The following is a 24,638-nucleotide window of genomic DNA, read 5'->3' as shown; positions in this document are numbered from 1 at the left end:
CAGCATTTCTCATGATGTACTCTGCATAGAAGTTAAATAAGCAGGGTGACAATATACAGCCTTGACATACTCCTTTTCCTATTTGGAACAAGTCTGTTGTTCCATGTCCAGTTCTAACTGTTGCTTCCTGACCTGCATACAGATTTCTCAAGAGGCAGGTCAGGTGGTCTGGTATTCCCATCTCTTTCAGAATTTTCCACAGTTTATTGTGATCTACACAGTCAAAGGCTTTGGCATAGTCAATAAAGCAGAAATAGATGTTTTTCTGGAACTCTCTTGCTTTTTCCATGATCCAACAGATGTTGGCAATTTGATCTCTGGTTCCTCTGCCTTTTCTAAAACCAGCTTGAACATCAGGAAGTTCGCGGTTCACATATTGCTGAAGCCTGGCTTGGAGAATTTTGAGCATTACTTTACTAGCGTGTGAGATGAGTGCAATTGTGCGGTAGTTTGAGCATTCTTTGGCATTGCCTTTCTTTGGGATTGGAATGAAAACTGACCTTTTCCAGTCCTGTGGCCACTGCTGAGTTTTCCAAATTTGCTGGCATATTGAGTGCAGCACTTTCACAGCATCATCTTTCAGGATTTAAAATAGCTCAACTGGAATTCCATCACCTCCACCAGCTTTGTTCATAGTGATGCTTTCTAAGGCCCCCCTTAACTTCACATTCCAGGATGTCTGGCTCTAGGTCAGTGATCACACCATCATGATTATCTAGGTCGTGAAAATCTTTTTTGTACAGTTCTTCTGTGTATTCTTGCCATCTCTTCTTAATATCTTCTGCTTCTGTTAGGTCCATACCATTTCTGTCCTTTATCGAGCCCATCTTTACATGAAATGTTCCCTTGGTATCTCTGATTTTCTTGACGAGATCTCTAGTCTTTCCCATTCTGTTGTTTTCCTCTATTTCTTTGCATTGATCTCTGAAGAAGGCTTTCTTATCTCTTCTTGCTATTCTTTGGAATTCTGCATTCAGATGCTTATATCTTTCCTTTGCTCCTTTGCTTTTCACTTCTCTTCTTTTCACAGCTATTTGTAAGGCCTCCCCAGACAGCCATTTTGCTTTTTTGCATTTCTTTTCCATGGGGATGATCTTGATCCCTGTCTCCTGTACAATGTCACAAACCTCTGTTCATGTCTTATTTCCATTTTCTAATTGGATAGCTTTTTTTTTTTACTGTTGAGTTTGGAAAATTCTGTATATATTCTAAAAAGCTAGCACTTTGTAAAATATATGGTTTGCAAGTATTTTATCTTCATCTGCATCTTGACTTGTCATCCTCACCACAGAATCTTTCACACAGGGAAAGCATTTAATTTTGAATAAGTTCAATTTCTCCATTTTTCCTTTTGTGGATTCTGCTTTTGCTGTTTAGTCTAAGAACTTTTTGCCTAACCCTAGGTTCAGAAGATTTTCATCTATTTTCTTTCTTTTACTAAAAGTTTCATAGTTTTACATTTTATAGTTAAGTCAATGTGTTACTCACCTGGGTTCTTCAACACTTTAATCAAATGAAATTGACGAGGCCAGGTGAGGAATTCAGGCAAGGCTTTATTGAGACTCTTCCTAGAGCACCAAGGAATGAAAACAAGTACCAGTTTCCCTTGCTTGCTCTCCAGGGTAGGGGTGAATCCATGGGTTGGGCCAGAAGGTGGCTCAGGTGGTCTGCCCACCCCCTTGGTGGTGCCCTGTGTGGGGATCCCGCATAGTACCCTGCTTTTGCTCTCCACACCTTAGAAGGGGGTATTTGGGCTTTTGGTCTTTTTTTAATCTCTTCATAATTTGCACCAACTACAAGATGTTTGCACTTATTTTAAGTCCCTTTCTTTGTATTTTGTTGCTTTAGGAGACATTTCTCCAAGTGTAAACACTGCAGCAAGGAGTGCCAGGTGCCTGCCTATCTCCAATGATCCATTTTGAGTTAACTTTTGGATAATGTGAGATTTAGGTTAGTTCATTTTTTGCCTATGGGTGTTCATTTAGGTGTATATTTAAAGCTTAATCCTTATAGCAACCTTCTGAAATGAGTATTATATTGAGTATAATATAATAATATAAATATATATGCTGCTGCTAAGTCGCTTCAGTCGTGTCTGACTCTGTGTGACCCCATAGACGGCAGCCCACCAGGCTCCTCTGTCCATGGGATTCTCCAGGCAAGAACACTGGAGTGGGTTGCCATTTCCTCCTCCAATGCATGAAAGTGAAAAGTCAAAGTGAAATCGCTCAGTCATGTCCGACTCTGTGCGACCCCATGGACTGCAGCCTACCAGGCTCCTCTGTCCATGGGATTTTCCAGGCAAGAGTACTGGAGTGGGGTGCCAGTGCCTTCTCCATAAATATATATAACTGCATATAAATATAAAATATAAAATGAGTATATATTGTCATCCCATTTCACAGATGGAGGAACCTAGAGAGATTTAGTAATGTGACCAGGACCCAACTGCTGATAGGTGGGAGGAAAAATTTATGGTTTGAATGCAGGTCTTCCTGACTCATGGGCTTCCCAGGTGGCGCTAGTGGTAAAGAACCACCTGCAGGAGACATAGGAGAGGAGGGTTCCAACTCTGTGTTGGGAAGATCCCCTAGAGGAGAGCATGACAACCCACTCCAGTATTCTTTCCTGGAGGATCCCATGGACCAAGCCTAGAGGGCTACAGTCCATAAGGTCACAGAGAGTTGGACACGACCGATGCGACATAGATGCCCACACGCTTCGTGATTCATGTGCTCTTACATTTAAGCCCTGTTGCCACTGCCTCATTCCACCCCTTCTCTCTGGGAGAATCTTTTTCCTGAGCAGACATCCCAGTTTCCTGAACACATTCCTTCATCTTGACCAACCCTGCCCTCACCTCAGGTCACGGGCTACCAGAGGTTGGAGCCTGCCTGAACCGGTCCAGGTGTCCTGTGACACGTTGCAGGGCGCAGAATGCGGACCGACTGGGGAACTTCCCTGCATGCGAAGAGCTTGTCACTCCAGTCTGGAGAAAGGCTCACATCGGATTTCAGCATCTTCCAGAGTATTGCAGAACTGCACCTCCAGCTCACTTCACTTATCTGGGGATGGTAGCCCCCCACTCCCCTAGAAGAATCACACACACACACACATTAAATGTTGACTCATTTAATAATTCTGAGTCCAGAAAAATTTTCATCCCTGATCTTCTAAAATAAAATATACTGAGAGAGTCAATAAGAAGAACTGAGAGCATCTTGGAGCACAATGCCTATGGTTAGAACATACTTCTTGCTCTTTCTGGTGGGATGGACCATGGTCAGACTATTCTACCTAGTTCATTTCCATTCATCACACCCATTTCCTTTCATGGGTCGAGGGCAGTGAAGGTGGAGCTTTCCTCTCCAGCTCTCTGCTCTCTACCCACTGGTTGTGAACCTCCCAGGCAGGCAGGACCTCGGAGCTTCTGCATTCAGACCGCTGGGGAAAAAATCAGCAATCTCTAAATTGACTTTGGGTTTTCCCAAATCTCGAAGCATCAGCCCACCTATTAATGACAGATCCAGGAACTCTGTGCCACTGTGACTTTGCATTCAAGAAGGACCCCTCCCCTTACTTCTCTCAGAGTTTTTCCAAAGACTACTAGGCTTTTGTCCTCACTCACTTTACAGAGGTAAAGGAAGCCCCACTGGAAGAACATATCTATTTTGTGAAAAGTGAAAGTGTTAGTCACGTCCTATTCTTTACAACCCCATGGACTGTAGCCCGCCAGGCTTCTCTGTCCATGGTATTCTCCAGGCAAGAATAATGGAGTGGGTTGCCATTCCCTTCTCTAGGGAAGGCAGGGATCAAACCAGGGATGCCCAACCCAGGGATCAAACCTGCATCTGCAATATTGAGGGCAGATTCTCTACCACTGAACCCCCAGGGATGAGGTACATGTGCATATCTATTTTGCCAGGCTCTTCAGAAGCAGAGGTGCCTGATCCCTCAGCTTGGCTGTTTCAACAGATAGGTCAACACCTCCTGGGTCCTTCCTATCCTTCTACCCACCCTGTAAAGAACAGGAGATGAGTTTAATTCAGGACCCTGGCAGTCTGCCTTGAGCCCTGGGTGTCTTCTCCCACAGGGACGATGCTCAAGCATTCCTATGATTCCCGTCCCTGCAGAGGGCCAGTGGCAGCTTCTGGTTTCTTGCTCTCCCTGGAGAGCCACTTCAAGTATAACTGATCCTTTACTGATCAGTTAAGGAGAACTACCTTAACTGATTCAGGCCATTCGACCCTGGAATGTCATCCAATGGCCCAGACAGATCATGTTGAAGGTCAGAGAGTCATCCTTCCTTAGGTCCAGTGGGCTACTTTCTCAACCTCCATGCTCACTCACCCAGCAGAAGGTGAGAAGCATCTCCTTGGTCTCCTGATCTTCTGATAGTAATGTCCTCTGTCATCTTCGGGCTTTCCTGGGGAGGGTCTGAGATTTGTTAGGAGCAGGCACGGCTGCTCCAGGGACAGTAAGTTCCATCGGACTGTCTCACTCCTGCCAAAGCAAGCCAGGGCCTCCCTCTGACATTGTAATTAGGGTGCATCTCCTGTTCTAGAAGCAGTTTCCATCACTTCCACCCTCTTCCAGACAGCATGACACCCATTGCCCCTTTTCTGCCATATCCTTTAAAGGCTCCGTTATGCCCAGCCCTTTCCACAGGGACCAAACAGACCCGGGACTGAATCTCAGCTCCCACTTACTAGCTATGTGGCCATTCACTATTTACTGTCTTTAAGCTTAGTCTTCTTATCCCTCACAAATATGGAGATATTAAACCTCATAATGTTGTTGTGGATTTAAACAAGATCATATCTATAAAGTATGCACAGTAGATAAAAGAGCTACTGATCCTGGGACAAAGTTAAGGCTCAACAGTGGCACGATCTCCAGGCCAACCTTCAGTTCTCCACTCTGCTCACCAGAATTCACCCTGGGTGGGACGGGCAGGTCAATTGTTATGGGAAGAGCAAGTGTCCCAGCTCCAGCCTGGGGTTCCTACTCACCTATCACGCCCATGCTGTTCCCCAGGAGTCTGGAAGGAGTCAAGGATGGACTCAAAGGCAAGCGTGTCCTCCTGTGGTAGGTGGGCTCCTCAAACTTGAGGATGTTCACTCTGGGAGGTTCCCTGTGGACTCTGGCTCACCTGCCCGGTTGCAGGTGAGAAGTGACCTACCCTGCACTGCCCTGCGACAGTTCCTTTAGCACCACCTGCCCTGGAATGGCCCTGGGAGAGCCACCTGTTTAAGCACTTATAATTTTCCCTGCTCTCGGGGTCTCGCAGGTGAGAGGGCAAGCCCATGGACCGAAGACCTAGAGGCACCCCCCACCCCTACTCCAGACTCAGCACCAGGTATCCTCTATCCTCACTTTATCCCCAGAGGGACCAAGGGACCTCCCACGGTGGATGCAGGGAAGGAGGAAGGAAGTAGGGAATTAGGAGAAAGGAAGGGGAGTCCACCCAGATGTGCTTCCCTGGGCCAACCCCTGGCCCTGCCCTTGGCTAACTCCCCGCAGGATGGCTTCCCCTCCCCCCCAGCAGCCACGTTGGCCTCTGCAGGTGCATTTTCTCCCCTTCCTGCCCCAAGTCTCCGCACTGAGCCTTGGCCTGGTTCCTCCACTGCCCCACACTGCTCTGCGGTCCTCAGCTCCTAGGTTGCCCCTCCTCCCAGCAGACGGGGACCCCAGTATGCTCCACATGCTCCCTGAGCCTTACCTCTGACCCCCACCCCCACCCCAGCAACAAGCCACCCCCAGAACTGGACCAAAGAATTCACCTCCCCGGGTGATCAACCCCAGCCCCGGTGCTCATCCTTCTGAGGCTGGGGCCAAAAGTCATGCCAGGAAGGGGAGCTCCCTTCGACAGAGCTCCAGTCCCTCACCCCAAGGGTCCTGACCCCATTGGGTGACCTTTTGCATGCAGAGACTGACTAACAAAAAGTCAACCATAACAAAGGGAGCACTAAGTCAGTCAGGCCAACAGATTCAGACCAGAAAATCTCCATTACAACTTTTTTACTCCGTATTTGTTATGAAGGGGTGGGTTCCAGGTCCCCACACTCTACAATGGAGACCCCCAGCACAGCCCTGAACTTTTTATAAACCCTCGGGACATACCGAGCGTCTGCCTGCAATGCGGGAGACCCAGGTTCGATCCCTGGGTTGGGAAGATCCCCTGAAGAAGGAAATGGCAACCCACTCCAGTACTCTTGCCTGGAAAATCCCATGGAAGGAGGAGCCTCATAGGCTACAGTCCACGGAGTCGCAAAGAGTCGGACATGGCTAAACGACTTCACTTTCTTTCAGGACATATATGAGTTGCATAAATGAATGAATCAACTTTCGCACAGAGTTAGGTCTACATCAAAGAGGACCGAATGGTCCAGTCCAGACTCCGCTTCCAACTTCAGGATGCCTTCCTCTTGCAGCCCCTGCCCAGACTCGAGCTGGGGGAGGGGAAAAAAAAACACCACAGGCTGAGACTGAGGACGTGTTTGAGGGCGGGATGCCGGGGCGGGGCAGGGCCTCTCAGGGTGCTGCGCGGGGAGGGTGCTGCGCGGGGAGGGTGCTGCGCGGGGAGGGTGCTGCGCGGGGAGGGTGCTGCGCGGGGAGGGTGCTGCGCGGGGAGGGTGCTGCGCGGGGAGGGTGCTGCGCGAGGAGGGAGCCCCCTTCCTTGACTGGGCTGCCATCGCTGCCGGGGCCTCAGGGCTCGGATGGGTTTCCTCCGCCTTCACAGGGCAGGGCCGGTGTCTCCTCACTCCAGAGCGGGAAGGAGGGAGGGCCGCCGCCTGCCCAGCGCCCCCCGCTCAGGGACCCGCGGCGCAGGGAGCAGCCCGGCGCGGAGCGCGCGGGGCGCCAAGAGCCCGGGCCGCGCCGACGCCGTGGCCGCGCGCGGGGAGCGGCGGCCGGGCGACCTCCCCGCCTTCACCCGCGACGACTTCGAGGCCGACCGGCGCCGAGGGGCGAGTGGCGGCTTCGCAGGCTGTCCCAGGCTCCGCAGCAGCGCCGGCGGACCGAGTGCGCCGTGGAGAGCTCCCCGGCCTCCCGCTCGAGGCCCCCAGGCCCCCGCCTGCCTGCCCGCCCCACCCCGCTCCTTTCGCCGAGCTTTCAGTTCCTTTAGGGGAGGGGAAACTGAGGCCCGGGGAGCGAGGACCAGGCAGCCGGTCTGAGACTGAGCATGGTCCTTTCCGCCTCTGGAAACTCTGTCCAGTGGCCTGACCTCCCCCAGGCACAGCCTGCCTCTTTCCATCGTCTCTGAAATACGCTCGGCTCTGTCTGTGGACCCAGACCTGTTTGTTGAAATCCACGGAGGTCAAAAGTGAGCAGGAACTACCGGCAAGATGCCTTTGTTCAATCCGACCTCCCGGTCGGGTCTGGCCTCCTGTTTTCCAGCCTCACCTTCCTTCGGGGTGTCGGCTCTGGCCCTCTGCCGCCCTCCTACCCACCCCTGAACCCACAGGGCAGGCAGGCAGGGCTGGGTTTGCTGAAGAGCTGTGGCACTTGGCTCAGTGATGCTCTGTGACCTGGGGGGAAGTGCCTTATCCCCTCTGCCAGTGCAGGCTGGAAGGGGCTTGGAAGGTGGAGGCTGCCAGCCTACTGGCCTGAGAACCTGCCCAGCCCACTCATCTACCAGCTGTCACGCTGGCACTGCCAGTTGCCCAAGCCTGACATGCTACAGTCTCTGTCGTTTTTCTCTCTGGCTCCTCCCAAGTCCCATGATACACGCTGTGGCCTCTCCCTGGAGGCCTCCTTTTCCCTGGTGCTACCTCTCCCGCAATGCTTCCACCCATCTCTGCCTTCCCACTGAGATGCAGCTCCAGCCCCATTCCTACCAAACTGGCCAGTACTTGGCTGTGCACTGGCCCCTAGTGCAGCCGTGGAGGAGACACTTTGGGATGCGAAGTCTGAGATGATCACCATATCCTCCTCCCAAGGCTCCTGGGATACAACTGGAGGTCCTTGGGGATGTGGGGGACAGTGTGGCATCTTTTCTGGACATTCTCTATGGTCACTACACAAGCTCCCAAGACACAGCCTCCCATCCCACACAGCCAAGTTCCTTTCTAGTTCCCAGACCCCTTCCTGCTTAACGAATAAGGGCAAAGTGAGACAGTCCCAGAGTCACCGATCTGACTCCCTCAACATCCTGGCTTGGGAGTAGAGTCAGATTATTCTAGAATCTGTCCAGATCATTTACAACCTTTGAAGCAAAGAGCAAGAGGAAACAGATGGCATTGATAAGACTACTCAGGAGACATTGACAGTAACCCCCATCTCAAGTCCCTTCCCAATCCCAAAGGACTAAGAGATTTATTTACAGTAATTAGCACCTGCCGACTGTGGAGTGCTCTCCTAGGAGTTTTATGAGTATGACTTCACTGGATCCTCCTTCCATCTTTTCATTCATTTGTCCTCTTGATGAATGTTTATTGCTCACCTATTATGTGGCAGGTGCTGTGCTGGACTCTAAGATATAATGAATATAATGATGAATGCAACACATATGCTTCCATGGTGACTCAGTGGTAAAGAATCCACCTGCCAAAGCAGGAGCTGCAGGAGACCTACATGAAAATCTAACAATGCTTATAATTCTGTTTTTGCTTATACATTTGTTATAACGCTTATAACAAATGGATAAGCAGAATGTCACAGGAACACTTCTGCTCGTTGCATGGGTCGATATCCTAGGGTTTGTACCCAGATACCTTTAAAAAACAAACTACCAAAGCCATTTGAGCAGTCCAGCTTATACTGAACTCACGAAAAATTAAAGAAGGGTAGGGTTTTCTTGCTGAAGGAGGGCATGGCAACCTACTCCAGTATTTTTGCCTGGAGAATCCCATGGACAGAGGAGCCTGGTGGGCTACAGTCTATGGGGTCACAAAGAGTCAGACACAACTGAGCGACTAAACACACACCACACAAACAGTTGATTAACAGTGTTGTGTTAGTTTCATGTGTGTGGCAAAGTGATTCACTTATACACGTGCATATATCTTTTCTTTCTCAAATTCTTTCTCCATTTAGATTATTGCAGATATGAATATTGAGCAGAGTTCCCTGAGCTATACCACAGGTCTTCCTTGGTTATCTTTTTTTCTTCTTTTTTAAGATTTTTTTGGATGTGGACCATTTAAAAAATCTTTATAGAATTTGTTACAATATTGCCTCTGTTTTATGTTTGGGTATTTTGGTTATCTATTTTAAATGTGTGTGCGTTGTGTGTGCTAAGTCACTTCAGTCATGTCTGACTCTATGCGACCTTATGGACCGTAGCCCGCAGGCTCCTCTGCCCATGCAAGATTCTCCAGGCAAGAATACTGGTGTGAGTAGCCATGTACTCCTCCAAGGGGATCTTCCTGACCCAGGGATCAAACCTTCATCTTTTAGGTCTCCTGTATTGGCAGGGGGATTCTTAATCACTATCTACACCTGGGAAGCCCACTATTTTAAATGTAGTAGTGTGTATATGTGGAGAAGGCAATGGCACCCCACTCCAGTACTCTTGCCTGGAAAATCCCATGGACGGAGGAGCCTGGTAGGCTGCAGTCCATGGGGTCGAGAAGAGTCAGACATGACTGAGCGACTTCACTTTCACTTTTCACTTTCATGCATTGGAGAAGGAAATGGCAACCCACTCCTGTGTTCTTGCCTGGAGAATCCCAGGGTCGGGGAACCTGGTGGGCTGCCGTCTATGGGGTCACACAGAGTTGGACACTACTGAAGTGACTTAGCAGCAGCAGTGTGTATATGGGGCTTCCCAGGTGGCACTAGTGGTAAAGAACTTACCTGCCAATGCAGGAGATGTAAGAGACACAGGTTTGGTCCTTGGGTCGAGAAGATCCCCTGGAGGAGGGCACAGCAACCCTTTCCAGTATTCTTGCCTGGAGAATCCCATGGGCAGAGGAGCCTGGCGGGTTACAGTCCATGGGATCCCAAAGAGTTGGATATGAATGAAGCAAATTTAGCATGCAAACATGCACTGTGTATATGTCAATCCTAAACTCCCAGTTAATTCCTTCCCCCTTACCCCAGATTCTTGCTGTATTTTGAAGGTAGCACTGATGGGATCTGCCAAGGAGCAGCTTGTGGGAAGGAGAGGAAGAGAGGAGTCCAGGATAATCAAGATCTTTGAAGACTAGAGGGATGGAGCCCATTCACTGAGATGGAGAAGGCTGAGCAGGGAGTGGGTTTGAAGAGAGAATCGGGGGTTCAGTTTTAGACACTTTAAGTGTGAATACCCAGCTGGAGATGCTGAGGTTGGCTGGAGACACTGGAACTGGGTCTAGTTAGTGATCAAGTAACAGAACAGGAACCTGCAAAGGAGGGACCAATCCCGCGCCAAGAACAAAAAGTTGCCTGTAGGCTATAGTAATAACTGATCAGTGAGATATTAGGACCGGAAACCAGATGGAAGGGTGGGGAAGGGGAGGAAAAGAGAGACACTAGGTGTCGCAAACACTTTCAAGCAGTCTAGGTGTCAAGGGGAGTTGTGCCTGTCCCTGTTGTTCCCATTTTACAGTTAACAGACTGAAACCCAGAGTTCGCTTGTTCGAGGTCATACAGAGATGAAATTGGGATTGGAAAGCAAGGCAATGCAGCCCCAGATCCCGTGTTTTTTCCACCTCGTGATGGATGTCTTCTCAATTCTTACGATCTCAAAAGGACAAGAGGAGACAGATTAAAAAAAAAAAAAAAACATTACAGAGGTTGGGGGAGCGGCAGGGAGCTCTCTTGAATAGTAGAGAAGACAAGAAGGCCTAAACCTGGACCAGCCAACCTGTCCAGTTGTGGGGGGTTGGGGGGAGCAGGTGCCTTTTCCCGGAGGTGAGGCAACACTGGCTGGCTTCCCAGGGAGGCCCTATGAATACATTTCCAGCAACCTTTGACTGCAATCCCAGCGCAGCTTTTCAAATACTTTGCTTTTTTTAAAAACATGTCATTTCTCCTTAATCTTCATCCCCACCATCCCCAAACAATCTATAACAATTTGCATATTTTCTGTTCTGAGTTCATGGACAGTGAAAAGAGCGAAAAGTTTTGCAAATGCTTATTCTGTAAGGCTTTCCCTTCAGTCCTGACTTCAATTCAGCAAAGATGCCTTGTGCTATGCGTGGCCATGTGCTGTGACGAGTACAAAGATGAATAATTATAGTTCATCTCCAAAATGGAATCCCATACAGCCATTACAGAGCTCGCTTCGGGAGAATAGTGATTCAGAACATGCTCATGCTACCCTGACAGGGAAAAGCAGGTCAAAAACAGCCCACACTATGTGATGGCAAGGGAGAGTGGAGGAGGAAAGAGGGACAGGGAGGGAGAAGAGAAGAAAGGCTCCTTGCAATGTATTGTAAAAGAATATAGTAAATTATTAACAGAGGCCGACTCTAGAAGGTTGGGTTACTGATGATTTAATTGGTGGGGGGAGGGGGCCATGCCATGTGGCTTGTGGGATCTTAGTTCCCCAGTCAGGGATTGAACCTAGGTCCCACAGTGAATGCGCTGAGTGCTAACCATGGGACCACCAGGGAATTCCCTAATTTTCTTTTCTAGTCCCATGATATTCTACAAGGTATGTGTGTATGCATACATATACATATATATATATATTACTTTCATAATAAAAAAGGCAATAAATGATATTCATCCATATTTTTATTGAAGTATGGTTAATTTACAATGTCATGTTAATTTCTGCTATACAGCAAAGTGACTCAGTTACATATATATATATATATATATACACACACACACGCTTTTTCTAAATATTCTTTTCCATTATGGTTTATCATAGGATATTGAATATAGTTGTCTGTGCTATAGTAGGACCTTATCGTCTATCGTTTCTATATATAAAAGCTTACATCTGCTAACCCAGCCTTCTACTCCATCCCTCTACGAACCCTCTTCCCCTTGGAAACCACTGGTCTGTTCTCCATGTCCATGATTCTGTTTCTGTTTCATAGATAAGTTCATTTTCATCATATTTTAGGTTCCACATATAAGTGATATCATATGCATTTGTCTTTCTCTTTCTGACTTCGGTCAGTATGATAATCTCTAGCTGCATCCATGTTGCTGCAAATGGCATTCTCTCATGTTTACGGCTGAGTAGTATCCCACTGTATATAGGTGCCACATCTTCTTTATCCACTCATCTGTTGATGGCTGTTTATGTTCTTTCCGTATCTTGCCTATTGTGGATAGTGCTGATATGAACATAGGGGTGCATGTATCTGAGTTATAGTTTTGTCTGAATATATGCCCAGGAGTGGGATTGCCGGATTGTTTGGTAGTTTTTAGCTTTTTGAGGAACCTCCATACTGCTTTCCACAGTGGCTGCACCAACTTACATTCCCACCAACAGTACAGGAGGGTTCTCTTTTTTCCACATCCTCTCCAGCATTTGCTATTTGTACACATTTTTAATGATGGTCGTTCTGATTGGTGTGAGCTGGTACCTCGATAAATATTTTAAAACAGAAGCAGGAGGCATGTTTGGTCCTCCATGGGCTTGTGGTCTCCTGTGGGAGATAGACATATATAGGTAGCCAGAATAAACAGCAGGCTTTTTGTGGCTGCTTCTGTGGAATGGGCTGACTTCTAAATTGACAGCCTCCTTCGCTTCCTGTTTTGTTGCTGGACCCTATCTCTCTGTCCTCCTCCACCACCTCGCAGGCTCCCAAGGGGGTCTCTGCGTCTGTGCAGCCTGGCCTCAAGCCTAGTTTGTGTGTCCTAGTTCCTCTTGTAATTAAAGGTCACCAGCTTCCATATTTCGCTACCCTTTCTCCATAGCTCTGATGTGAACTGCCTCATTGAAGAAGCAGCCAAAATGGAGAAGATCAAGTTTCAGCACGTCGTGTCCATCTGTGGGGTTTGCAGGCAGCCCCTGGGTGTTGTGATGGAGTTCATGGCCAACGACTCCCTGGAGAAGATGCTTCCCACTCACAGCCTCGGCTGGCAGCTCAAGGTCCACACCATCCGTGAGACCAGCCTGGCCGTGAACTTCCTCCGCAGCATTAAGCCACCACTGCTCCATCTGGACCTCAAGCCAGGCAACATCCTCCTGGACAGCTGCTTGCATATCAAGGGGAGGACCCCATCTGTCCCCTGTCACTCCAGAGTCTTCTCCACGTAAGCTGGATTATCTACTGCCTGGTTGGCCTGTCAAAGTGTTCTAAGCAGCTCCCTTCATGGACAAATACTAAAGGCAGGGATCACACCTAAAACAGATGGATGCATAGTGAAATTTGGTGCATGAAACTGCATATCAGGATGCCTGCAATAACCCTCTTTGGACCTCATTCTTCCATTTCTAATGCGGACAGAATCATCTCTATCCCATTCTTTGATTCAAGTAAGGATGTGTGTAAGTGAGATGTTTTTAAGAAGGATCATGATGACCTTTTTTTTTTTTTTTTTTCCAGTTCCTAAGACATGTTACACTTTCATTTCTGCCTTGGAAATTTGCACATTCTGTTTCCACCGTCAAGAACAGTGTTTCCCCAGTCCCTCCTTGTCTAGCAAAGGCCTACTCATCTTTCAGCTCTCAGCTTAAATAACACCTCCTCAGGGAAGTTTTCCTTGATCCACTCCCACATGCCTCTGTTATACAGCCTCACTGTATCTGTCTCTTCACATTGCTAACCCCAATTGTAAGTATATAGTCATTTATAGTAACTCTACTCCCTATTTGAATAATCACTTAGGAGAGTAATGGGTGTGGGGGGTTCATCTTTCATAGAAGAAATGGGTTTCTCTGGCTGCACTGTGTCTTCACTGTGGTTTGTGGGCTCTTTGTTGTGGCCCGTGGGGGCTTTCTTTAGTTTTGGGATGCGGGCTTCTAGTCGCAGACCACTAGAGCACACAGGCTCAGCAGCTGCAGCTCGTGGGCTTAGATTCCCCACAGCATGTGGGATCTTGGTTCCCCAACCAGAGATTAAGTTCATGTCCCCTGCATTGGAAGGTGGATTCTCAACCACCGGACCACCAGGGAAGTCCCGGTTTCATCTTTCTTATCTGCTGCCTGATTCTCAATACCCAGCCTAGTTGGAATTCAGTGAATTGGCAATTGGTATATGAATGAATCGATGGATGGAAGCAGAGTGTGGGATAAATATACATGGTGTCAGTGCTTCAGGGCCCGTGGAAGTGGGATGAACAGAAGCTCACCAAAGGCAGCAACTTTATCCCCGGGTCCTTTGGGTAATGGCCACACCTACCAAGTACTTACTGTGCACCAGGCACTGTTCTAAGTGCTTTTTGTATGTTTCCTCATTCAATGCTCATAACAGCACTATGAGTTAAGTTCTGACATTATTCCCATTTTATAGATGAGGAAATGAAGGCTCTGAGAAGGTAGCTTGTCCGAGGTCATCCTGTAGTCCATGGTAGCTATGGGAGAGAGACTGTGCTCTCAGTGGCTACACAACACTGGAAATGAGGAAGGCAGGAGGGATGAGGAACTCAGGCAGCTTTCTGGAGGCAAAACTGTATTGCCCTCCCATCCCCACCCTGGGCTTCCTTCCAGGTTTCAGACTTTGGCCTGTCCAAGAGGATGGAACAGTCGACCCAGATGCAGTCCATCAAGAGGTCAGCTCTGCAGGGCACCCTCAGCTACACCCTCCCGCCCCCCACCAAGATGTTCCTGGAGAGTAACAAGGGCCCAGGGCCCAAATACGACGTGTACAGGTGGGCTGGAGGCGGGGCTCCAAGCCACATACCCAGCAAGCAGCTTGTTGTCACCACGATGCCTGGACCCCAAGGTGCAGAGGGCAGGACAGGGGTGATGTCTGGCCCCGCCCTGCCCGCGTGGGAGGAGGAGGGGTGCAGCAGGACTCCGGCCAGAGAGGCTTTGCCTGGGATTTTGTGCTCCATGGGGCCCCTCTGGCTGGTTAGCTGAGGAAGTCACTCAGGGCGCACTTGCCCTGCCTGCAGCTTTGGGATCATGATCTGGGAGATGCTCACTCAGAAGAAGCCGTATCCAGATAGCAGGTAGCAGTGACGCCGTCAGATGGGGACCTGGAAGGGACTGTGAGAGGCTGGGGGTTGGAGGGGGCGGGGCAGGTGCAGGTTTACGTTGGGGACTTCACCCTCCTACCTTCCTCCCCCTGTTTCTAGGGCTCACACGTCGGTGGAAGAAAGGGCAAACTTCAGCCCAGACCATGTTTTCTGCCTCTGATTCCTTTGCTTCAAAATATTCTTTCCTGTCTCTCCCACCCCGAGCCCTGCCATGGTGTCAGGTAAACAGACTGTCAGGGAACTTGGATAATCCAGCAAAGTTCAAAATCAAAGCCTGTAACTAGGCCTGCCAGTCAGTCCGGCTGCCTTTGGACAGCAAAGGCCCACAGTGAGGGGCCACGGCCAGTCCTGGCCTGGGAGGATCTGGAGCTGGTCCAGAGACCCAGCTGCTCAAATCTAAGCCTCAAGTCAGCCTGAAATCTAGGCATTAACTCACTGTGCATTTATGGAGCCCCTGCTGTGTGCATGGGCAGAGCCCCGACCTCCCGCTCAGCCCCTCTGCCCCTCCTCGCCCACACAGTCTGGGCCTCCTCTCACAGGCTTCAACATCATGACCATCATCATCCAAGTGGCCACAGGCAGGCGGCCCTCCCTGCAGCCTGTCTCAGATGAGTGGTCGGCTGAGTCCCAGCAGATGGTGGACCTGATGAGGCGCTGCTGGGACCAGGAGCCCAAGAAGAAGCCTGCTTTCCAGGTTCTCACCACAGTGACCTAGATGAGGATGGGAGAGCTGGGGTGCCCATGGGCCAGAAGAGATGACCGAAGCCCCAGGCCACTCCCAAGACTTGCAGGGAGAGCCCTGCATGGCACTAGGGCAGAGTCTGCGCCATAGTATGGTGGGAGGTGGGGGGATGGCAGAGGGCCCAGGGGCAGCTGAGGACTGTGGTCTGGTCTCTTTGGCTTAATGTGTACCCTGTGGGAGGTAAATTAGAAAACCCTCATTGCCAGAAGCTAACTGGGCCTGGCTCTGCTGCTTCTGAGTCTCCAGTTGGCCTGGGTCCTCTCAGGCTGCAGTGTCCTCATTTGTAAAATGTTCCCAGACCATAAGCTCACAGGCATGGATGGATGTTGCAATCATCCACTCCTCTAGAGGTGATGTAAATGCACACTTGTGTGTAAGTGTGAGCATCTTAGAGATTATCTAGTCTTGCCCTTGTGTTTTATGGAAAAGGTCTACCCTCAAAGGGCTTCCTAGGTGGCATTAGTGGTAAAGAATTTGCCTGCCAGTGCAGGAGACATATGAGACATCGGTTCGATCCCTGGGCCAGGAAGATCTCCTGGAGGAGGACATGGCAACCCATTCCAATATTCTTGCCTGGAGAATTCCGTGGACAGAGGAGCCTGGTGGGCTACAGTCCATAGAGTCTCAAAGAGTCAGACATGACTAAAGCAAAGCTCGGGCATGCGTGTGCACACACACACACACACACACACACACACTCCTCCAAGGCAGGGTCCCAGCTTGCCTGCTTCCTGATGCTCAAGTGTGGGTGCCCCTAAGCCCGGGGCTGGGTTTTGGAAGGAGGTACAGGGGACATGGTAGAGGGAAAAATATTTAAAATGGGGAAGAACTTCAGGCCAACCTGTGGCTTCTTTTGCTGTGTCTTTGTTTCTTGGGGACTTCCCTGTAGCTCAGATAGTAAACAATCTGCCTGCAACGCAGAAGACCCGGGTTCAATCCCTGGGTTGGGAAGATCCTCTAAAGAAGGAAATGGCAACCCACTCCAGTATTCTTGCCTGGAGAATCCCATGGACAGAGGAGCCTGGCGGGCTACAGTCCATGGGGTTGCAAAGAGTCGGACACTACTGTTTCTTGGAGCTGACATCATTGCAGAGACAGACATGCTGCTTTCGCTGCTCCAGAGTCCGGTGGCCCACCGTGAGAGCGAGGCCTTGGCCGGGAAAGCGTCCTGCGCAGCGGGCTGGCCCTGGGGAGGTGCGGATGTGCCCGGGCGGGGCTTCGTCTCTGGCGGGCACTGAGGATGCACGCATGTGTGTGTGCCCCACGAGGCCACCTGGCTGAGGGGCAGATGGGGACCAGACTCAGCGCATGCTCTGCTGGCCAAGCCTCACAGTCACTCAGGGATACCTTTTCCTAATTTGCTCGAGGGTGCGCTGAGGGCTGGTGGTGGCCGCGGCTCAGAACCCCTGAGAAGGACATGCCCTCCCTGACGCATGTGGGGTTAAACAGGGCCCGTCCTGCAGAGGGTGCCTGCGGCTCTCCCCCGTTTTCCTGCCCTGCCCATCAGCATCATCCCTGATCCGTTGTCCTTACCCTCCTCACCTGGGAACCAGCCGTGAGCTAATGCAGGGCTTTGGGTTGAAACCACAGGGCCACCACCCTGCCTTCCCTGTGGCCCAGGGGGCAGCCAAGGCCCTGGGCCACTCTTTCTTGGGCAGGGCGTCCCCAGCTCAGGGTCTTCCCCTAGACACAGCTGGTGGTGGGCATGAGAGAGGAGGGGTCTCCTGGCGCAAGGTGGGAGGAGAATCCTCAGAGGTGAAGGGAGGAGGCGAGGCCGACATGGACCAGAACCGCCCAGCTCTCATCTGATCTGCCCCCTGTCTTCCGGTTCCCCAGGTCAGTGAGGAGATCTGCCAGGAGCTAACAGGCTCTTGAGAATCCCTTGGACTGCAAGGAGATCCAACCAGTCCATCCTAAAGGAGATCAGTCCTGAGTGTTCATTGGAAGGACTGATGCTGAAGCTGAAGATCCAATACTTTGGCCACCTGATGCAAAGAGCTGACTCATTTGAAAAGACCCTGATGCTGGGAAAGATTGAGGGCAGGAGGAGAAGGGGACGACAGAGGACAAGATGGTTGGATGGCATCACCGGCTCAACGGACATGGGTTTGGGTAAACTCAGGGAGTTGGTGATGGACAGGGAGGCCTGGCATGCTGCAATTCATGGGGTTTCAAAGAGTCGAACACGACTGAGCAACTGAACTGAACAGACAGCGGTGAGTCCAGGCAGGTCTCAGCTGGAACCCCAGAACACACAGCGGAGGAGAAAGGGGACTCAAACCATATCCTCTGCCATCCTCCCTGGCCTACCCTCCTCCCCAGGCCTGGAGTCTGTGTTCCCTCTCTGGGCACCCGGCCCTGAGATCCAGAAATGCCCGTGCCCCTGGGGGGCCTGGCTCTGCTTCCCCTTCAGCACTGTGTTCTTTTGAGGCTGGACTCCTCCCTCCCTGGCCCGGGAAAGGGGAACATCAGTTTTCAATCCTGGTGGCATAATGGAATTTCTTGAGGGAATGAAAGAGTACCCGATGCCTGAGCCACCCTAGAATAATTGACTCAGAATCTCTTGTGGTTTGGTTTGAGCAGTGATTTTCATTTGTTTGTGGGGTTTTTTTTGTTTTTTTTTGTGGAAATTGTTGCTTTTAATTCTAATACACCACTGGGTAAAGCAGGAAGAAATGGGTCCCTGAGCGCCTCGGGAGGAGTTCGTATCATGGAGCGCCACCACAAATTTATCTTCAGTTTGCATTTATTTACTTTGTGCCAGGCATGTCTCCAGAAGTTCGTACCTACAGGATTTGTCTTCATGATGATAGCACGAGGTGGGCATTGTTTGTGTCCTCCTTCGGGATCAGGACCCCTAGGCTCAAAGAGGCAGAGAGCACGTGGTGCTAAGGGGTGGAGTCAGGGTTTGCTTCCGGACTGACCTCTTTCTGCCTCATCCTTACAGGAAGAACTGCCAGACTCAGCTGCTGTCTAGGGCTGTGGAGCCTGAGTAGAGATCCGGGATCTAGGGAAAGGACCCGCACTCACGCCATCCAGGAAACTCTGTTCCTGGATGATACTTCCAGGAGATAGGGGGATGGCTGAGATGACCCCTGGACAAAGTCAGAGGTCCTTTTCTCAATCTCGTCTTCCTCCCAGCAGACTCGGGAGACTATTTGAAGCGGGTCCTGCGTCTCTCAGACAGTGAGAGCCTGGTCCCTAGCGATGAGCAGGTGTGCAGCTATGAGAACAAGGTCACCCCTCCACTTCCTGGTGGCCCGGGGCTACCTGGAGGGGGTGAGGGTGCTGCTGGCCCACGAGGTCCACGTGGACTGCCAGACAGCCTGCGGCTACCCGCCCCTCCTTATCGCTGCCCAGGACCAGCAGGCCTCTGTGCCCTGCTCCTGGAGCTTGGCACTGACGCCAACCTGGTGGATGAGGATGGCTGAGCCCCCTTGGGCTTTTCAGCCCAGAATGGAGACTACCACTCCACCCATCTGCTCCTGGACCAGGGGGTCCGCGTGATGCCCAGGAGCACGAGGGGTGGACCCCACTCCACCTGGCTGCACAGATCAACCCTGAGAATGTGGCCCGGCTTCTGGTCTCCCATCAAGCTGACCCCAACCTGCGAGAGGCTGAGGGCAAGACCCCTCTCCACGTGGCCACCTACTTTGGCCATGTCAGCCTGGTCAAGCTGCCGACAGCCCAGGGGGCAGAGTTGGATGCTTGGCAGAGAAACCTGAGGAGGCCACTGCACCTGGCAGTGGAGAGAGGCAAAGTGAGGGCCACCCAACATCTGTTAAAAAGTGGGGCAGCCCCTGATGCCCTCGACCAGAGTGGCTACAGCCCACTGTCCACTGTGCCTGCCAGGGGCAAGTACGTTATCTGCAAGATGCTGCTCAGGTATGGGGCCAGCCTGCAGCTGCTGACCCAGCAGGGTTGGACACCCCTGCATCTAGCAGCCTACAAGGGCCACCTGGAGATCATCCACCTGCTGGCTGAGAGCCAGGCAGATGTGGGGGTTCCTGGAGGCACAAACTGGACCCCCCTGCACCTGGCTGCCTGCCACAAGACGGAGGTGGTGGTGTCCACCCTGCTGAAATGTGGGGCTGACCCCAGTGCCGCTGAGCAGTCAGGCTGGACACCCCTTCACCTGGCGGTCCAGAGGGGGTCCTTCCTAAGTGTCATCCACCTCCTGGAGCACCGTGTGGACGTGCATGCCTGCAATAAGGTGGGCTGGACCCCTGCCCGCCTGGCCGCCCTGAAGGGAAACATGGCCATCCTCAAAGTGCTGGTCAAGGCTGGTGCCCAGCTGGACATCCAGGACGGGGTCAGCTGCACACCCTTGCAGCTGGCCCTCCAGAGCCAGAAGCAGGATATCGTCGCCCTCCCAGAGGGCAGGGAGCCCTCACTGGCCATTCTGGGCAGAGCTGAGCCAGGAGCCCAGATGGAAGTTTAGACCACGTGGGGTCTCCTTTCCTGTAAGGAGTAGAGGCTACTGGAAGTGAACCTGGGCTTCTGGCAGGGCCCCTTCCCTGTGCTTGCCACCTGCCCCTCTGATCTTAAGAGGAGACAGGAACCTGGTCCCCTGGGTGGTGGAGGGGCAGGGAGATGTAAACTGAGATTGTAGCTGCGGAAGGGGCCCCTGACTGGAGACCTCCTTTCAGCCCTTCCTCCATGTGTATCTCGAGCAGACTCAGCCTGCTCCTCACTGCACCCAGACTCAAGCCCCCACAGTGAGTTCCCTCTATTCCCAGATTCCTTCCACCTTTAATCACTTGCCCCCGAACTCGCAGGAGCCCTTGCGCTCCCTCCCAGCTCATGTCTGTGTGACTGGGGCAGGATCAGGAGAGACAGACGCATGTGTTTGTGGAAGGGCAGACGCTAAAAGTTCAGAGGAAATGTCCACTTCCGGTTGAGAGCCCTAGCCAGCCCCCTGTTGCTGCACTGACCACCTCCCTGGCGGCCCTGGTCCCAGCGCCCAGGTCTGCTGTACAGTCTCTTGTGGTGGACGGGAGCTTCTCATGCATGATCTCACGTGGGACGTTGGTCCCTGTCCCCCCAGCCTCGCCCTCACTCTGTCCAGTTAAATGACCAAGTTTCAAATCTGACTTCAATAAAGCTCTGTTTCTGAGTAACTCCCAAGAGGTGGACTGAGCTATGGGGCCAGGTTGATATGGGGGCCAGTAGTGTTAGTACAGGGTGTGTGTGTGTGTGTGTGTGCACATGTGTGGTGAGTGTATGATGTATATGTGTGAGTTCCCACCAGGGAGGAGGCAGAGCGCAGGTGCTGGGAGGTGGAGGGGTGGTGATGTCACCTGGGGGCGGGGGTGGTGATGTCACCTGGGGGGTGGGGTGGTGATGTCACCTGGAGGGCGGGGTGCAGTTCTCTGGGCTCAGTGTGGAGTTCGCTGGGTAGGGACTTCCTCCTGGGAAGTGGCTCAAGGAGCTCTGTCCTGCCCTGTCAGCTGCCTGGCCTGGTCTGCTGGTTGGAGCAGGGCTGGGACTGCTCACACTAGCCTTGTGTGACCCAGCCTAGGCTCGCAGCCAGTGGCTTCTGTTTCCTCTCTGGCTCTGTTAGGGCTGGCCCACTGTTGGGAGGGGGTGGGGCAGGACTGTGGGTGGGGGTAGGGGTGCCCTAGGGGTCCTATCCAGCTCCTTTCTCCCTCTTCATGATGCTGGAGCAGCCCCTCCAACTCAAGGAGTCTTAGTCATTCAGTTGTGTCTGGCTCTTTGAGACCCCATGGACTGTAGCCCCCCAGGCTCCTCCATCCATGGGATTTTTCCAGGCAAGAATACTGGAGCGAGTTGCCATTTCCTTCTCCGGGGGATCTTCCTGACCCAAGGATGGAACCCAGGGCTCCTGCATTGCAGGCAGGCTCTTTACTGTCTGAGCTATCGGGGAAGCCCCCCTCCAACTCAAGGATGTTTGCAATTGTCAGAGAAGAGAACATCTTCCACCCCAAATGAAACGGGAGGGGACAGCGCCGGGCACAACATTTAAAAGAATGACATAACCTGAGGACACGCCATTGACATTGAAACCAAATGGGTCCAAGATGGCAGAAGAGCCAACTTCCACTAGACCTTGAGGCTCAATATAGGCTTACGGTAACACATCAGCAAGCTAAGTGACATACCCACCTGACATACCCTGACGTTCTGAGGCCAACCATCAAAGAGCAGGTGGTGGCCCAATTCCTGGAAATCACTCCCCCCAACTCCTTCCCAAAATAGTTGGAATACTCCTCCTACTCATTAGCCTATGAAATTACCCAGCCCTAAAACTAACCATCGGAGAAGGCAGTGGCACCCCACTCCAGTACTCTTGCTTGGAAAATCCCATGGATAGAGGAGCCTGGTAGGCTGCAGTCCAGGGGGTCGCTAAGAGTCGGACATGACTGAGCGACTTCGCTTTCACTTTTCACTTTAATGCATTGCAGAAGGAAATGGCAACCCACTCCACTATTCTTGCCTGGAGAATCCCAGGGACGGGGGAGCCTGTTGGGCTGCCGTCTATGGGGTCGCACAGAGTTGGACACGACTGAAGCGACTTAGCAGCAGCAGCAGCAAAACTAACCATGCCATACTTTGAGGCTGCTTTCACCTTCAGAGATGAGCCACATTCTGTCTGTGGAGTGTAAGTGGGCCTGGTTGGTTGAAGTCCCAATCTGAGTTACGTGGTTTCACAACCCCTAATGAGCTACAACCCCAGGCCTGCCTTTGAGTGTCCCCCTCGTGGGCTGCTGCATGCCAAGTACAGGAGTCCTTTCTAGCAATGCTGGCAGCAACATGTCTCCTATGCTGTGGTCTCTGGATCATGGTACCAACCTCACGGGCCCTGGACACTTCACCCCACACAGACCACAGTCTACCGCAGAGAGCCCTGGGAGCTGCTTTGAAAGGGGTTGTGCCCTGGAACACAGGTTATAAATCAAGCCTGCATATTAGGACCTCCTGGGTGAGGTGTGCAGGGTGAGGAGGAATGTAAGAGTTTTTTAAAAACCTGAGCAGTTAAACCAGAACTGACCCCACCCTAAACCAGTTAAACCTAATCTAAACCAGGGTGGTGGTGGTTTAGTTGCTAAGTCATGTCAATTATTGGGATCCCATGGACTGTAGGCTGCCAGGGCTACCTCTGTCTATGGGATTCTCCAGGTAAGAATACTGGAGTGGGCTGCCATTTCATTCTCAACGAAGATCTTCCCCACTCAGGAATCGAACCCGGGTGCTGCATTGCAGGCAGATTCTTTACTGACTGAGCTATGCCCTTGAAAGTGAAGTGAAAGTGAAGTCGCTTGGTCATGTCCAACTCTTTTGAGACCCCATAGACTGTAGCCTATCAGGCTCCTCCGCCCATGGGATTTTCCAGGCAAGCGTGCTGGAGTGGATTGCCATTTCCTTCTCCAGGGGATCTTCCCGACCCAGGAATCAAACCTGGGTCTCCCGCATTGCGGGCAGACGCTTTACCGTCTGAGCCACCAGGGAAGCCCGAGCTATGCCCTTCAGTTCAGTTCAGTCGCTCAGTCGTGTCCGACTCTTTGCGACCCCACGAATCGCAGCACGCCAGGCCTCCCTGTCCATTACCAACTCCCGGAGTTCACTCAGACTCACGTCCATCGCGTCAGTGATGCCATCCAGCCATCTCATCCTCTGTCATCCCCTTCTCCTGCCCCCAGTCCCTCCCAGCATCAGATCCTGGTATTAGCTGGAGAACAGCCAAGGCTGAGGATAACCGCCAGGGGGCGTCCTGTGGTTTTTCTCTCTGTGTCCTTAGCATCACCGTGAGGACCATCACTGGCCAGCAGCCCAGGATAGTGGTCTTTTCCTCTCCTGGTTGGAAAAGTGGGGACCCTGGGGACGAGGACAGGGCTGCACTCAGTGGACTCTTCCATCCGCCTGCTCCCTGCTGGCTGCCTGCCCCATCCTCCTTGGGCAAAACTTGTAGTTCCAAATGCCCCTGGGAATTGTGTCTCTTCTAGAACATGCTGGAGCAAGAAGAGGGAAAGAGGGGACATGACGCTATTTGTTTCTCCTCACACCCTGAGGTCTGAGTTTAGCTCCATGCCTAGAATTCTGCACGAGCCAGAGAAGGGGTGTGGGGGCTTCATGTTCAAAGCCAAGTGAGCTCAGATCAATAGTCAGGAGAGAACCATGGAAGGGCAGTAGTGTCTGTCTTATCCTATTGGGAAGAGTCTGAGGGGAGACTTTGAAGAACCAAGTTAGAAAAAGTAAATGACACGATACTGGATGCTTGGGGCTAGTGCATTGGGATGACCCAGAGGGATGGTATGGGGAGGGAGGAGGGAGGAGGGTTCAGGATGGGGAACACATGTATATCTGTGGCGGATTCATTTTGATATTTGGCAAAACTAATACAATTATGTAAAGTTTAAAAATAAAATAAAATTAAAAAAAGAAAAAAGAAAAGAAAAAAGCAAATGATTTTTTTTTGTTTGTTTGTTTTTGCACCTATTGTTCCATAAATGGTGAGGATCCCACAGAGATGCAAACAGGACTATCCCTAGGATTCACTTCAGCTCTGATGATCCCAGGGTCTAAACGGTGATTCCCCAGACCCTTGCTTTCTCTACTCTAATGGAGTTCGCAGTGTCAGGCCAACTCTAGCCAACACAGCCTTCTCATTGCTTACTAGCACCTTCTTCTCCCTTCCCAAGCCATCCCAAGCCAGACAGACACAGAGCCTACAGATACACACAGCTTCTACCCTGAGTGCCATTTCAGCACAGCTGCCTCTAGAGGTTTCCTAAGGATATTTAGAATTGGATTTTACTAAGGCCCTTGACATTCCCAAGGAGAGGATCTCAGTTGAATTTCAAACCTGTTTAGGGGAGACTGGGGAGGAGGAGGATAGGAACCTTTG

The 24,638-nt window shown here is 51.4% G+C and overlaps 1 protein-coding gene across 1 annotated transcript; it reads left to right on the top strand.

The window, feature by feature from the left end:
• The first annotated feature begins 6,719 nt into the window (after positions 1-6,719).
• On the top strand, positions 6,720-21,103 carry ANKK1 (ankyrin repeat and kinase domain containing 1). Its single transcript, XM_027562089.1, is given in 12 exon segments — positions 6,720-6,981; positions 6,984-7,104; positions 7,235-7,324; positions 12,805-13,114; positions 14,540-14,700; positions 14,947-14,991; positions 15,565-15,724; positions 17,609-17,639; positions 18,917-19,016; positions 19,018-19,139; positions 19,142-19,270; positions 19,273-21,103. Coding segments are annotated over 12 exon segments (2,472 nt in total). The 3' UTR covers positions 20,214-21,103.
• The last annotated feature ends 3,535 nt before the right edge of the window (positions 21,104-24,638 follow it).

This window comes from Bos indicus x Bos taurus, chromosome 15 (assembly GCF_003369695.1).
Source record: "Bos indicus x Bos taurus breed Angus x Brahman F1 hybrid chromosome 15, Bos_hybrid_MaternalHap_v2.0, whole genome shotgun sequence".
NCBI classification, from domain to species: domain Eukaryota; kingdom Metazoa; phylum Chordata; class Mammalia; order Artiodactyla; family Bovidae; genus Bos; species Bos indicus x Bos taurus.
This window is presented reverse-complemented; position numbering and strand designations above follow the sequence as displayed.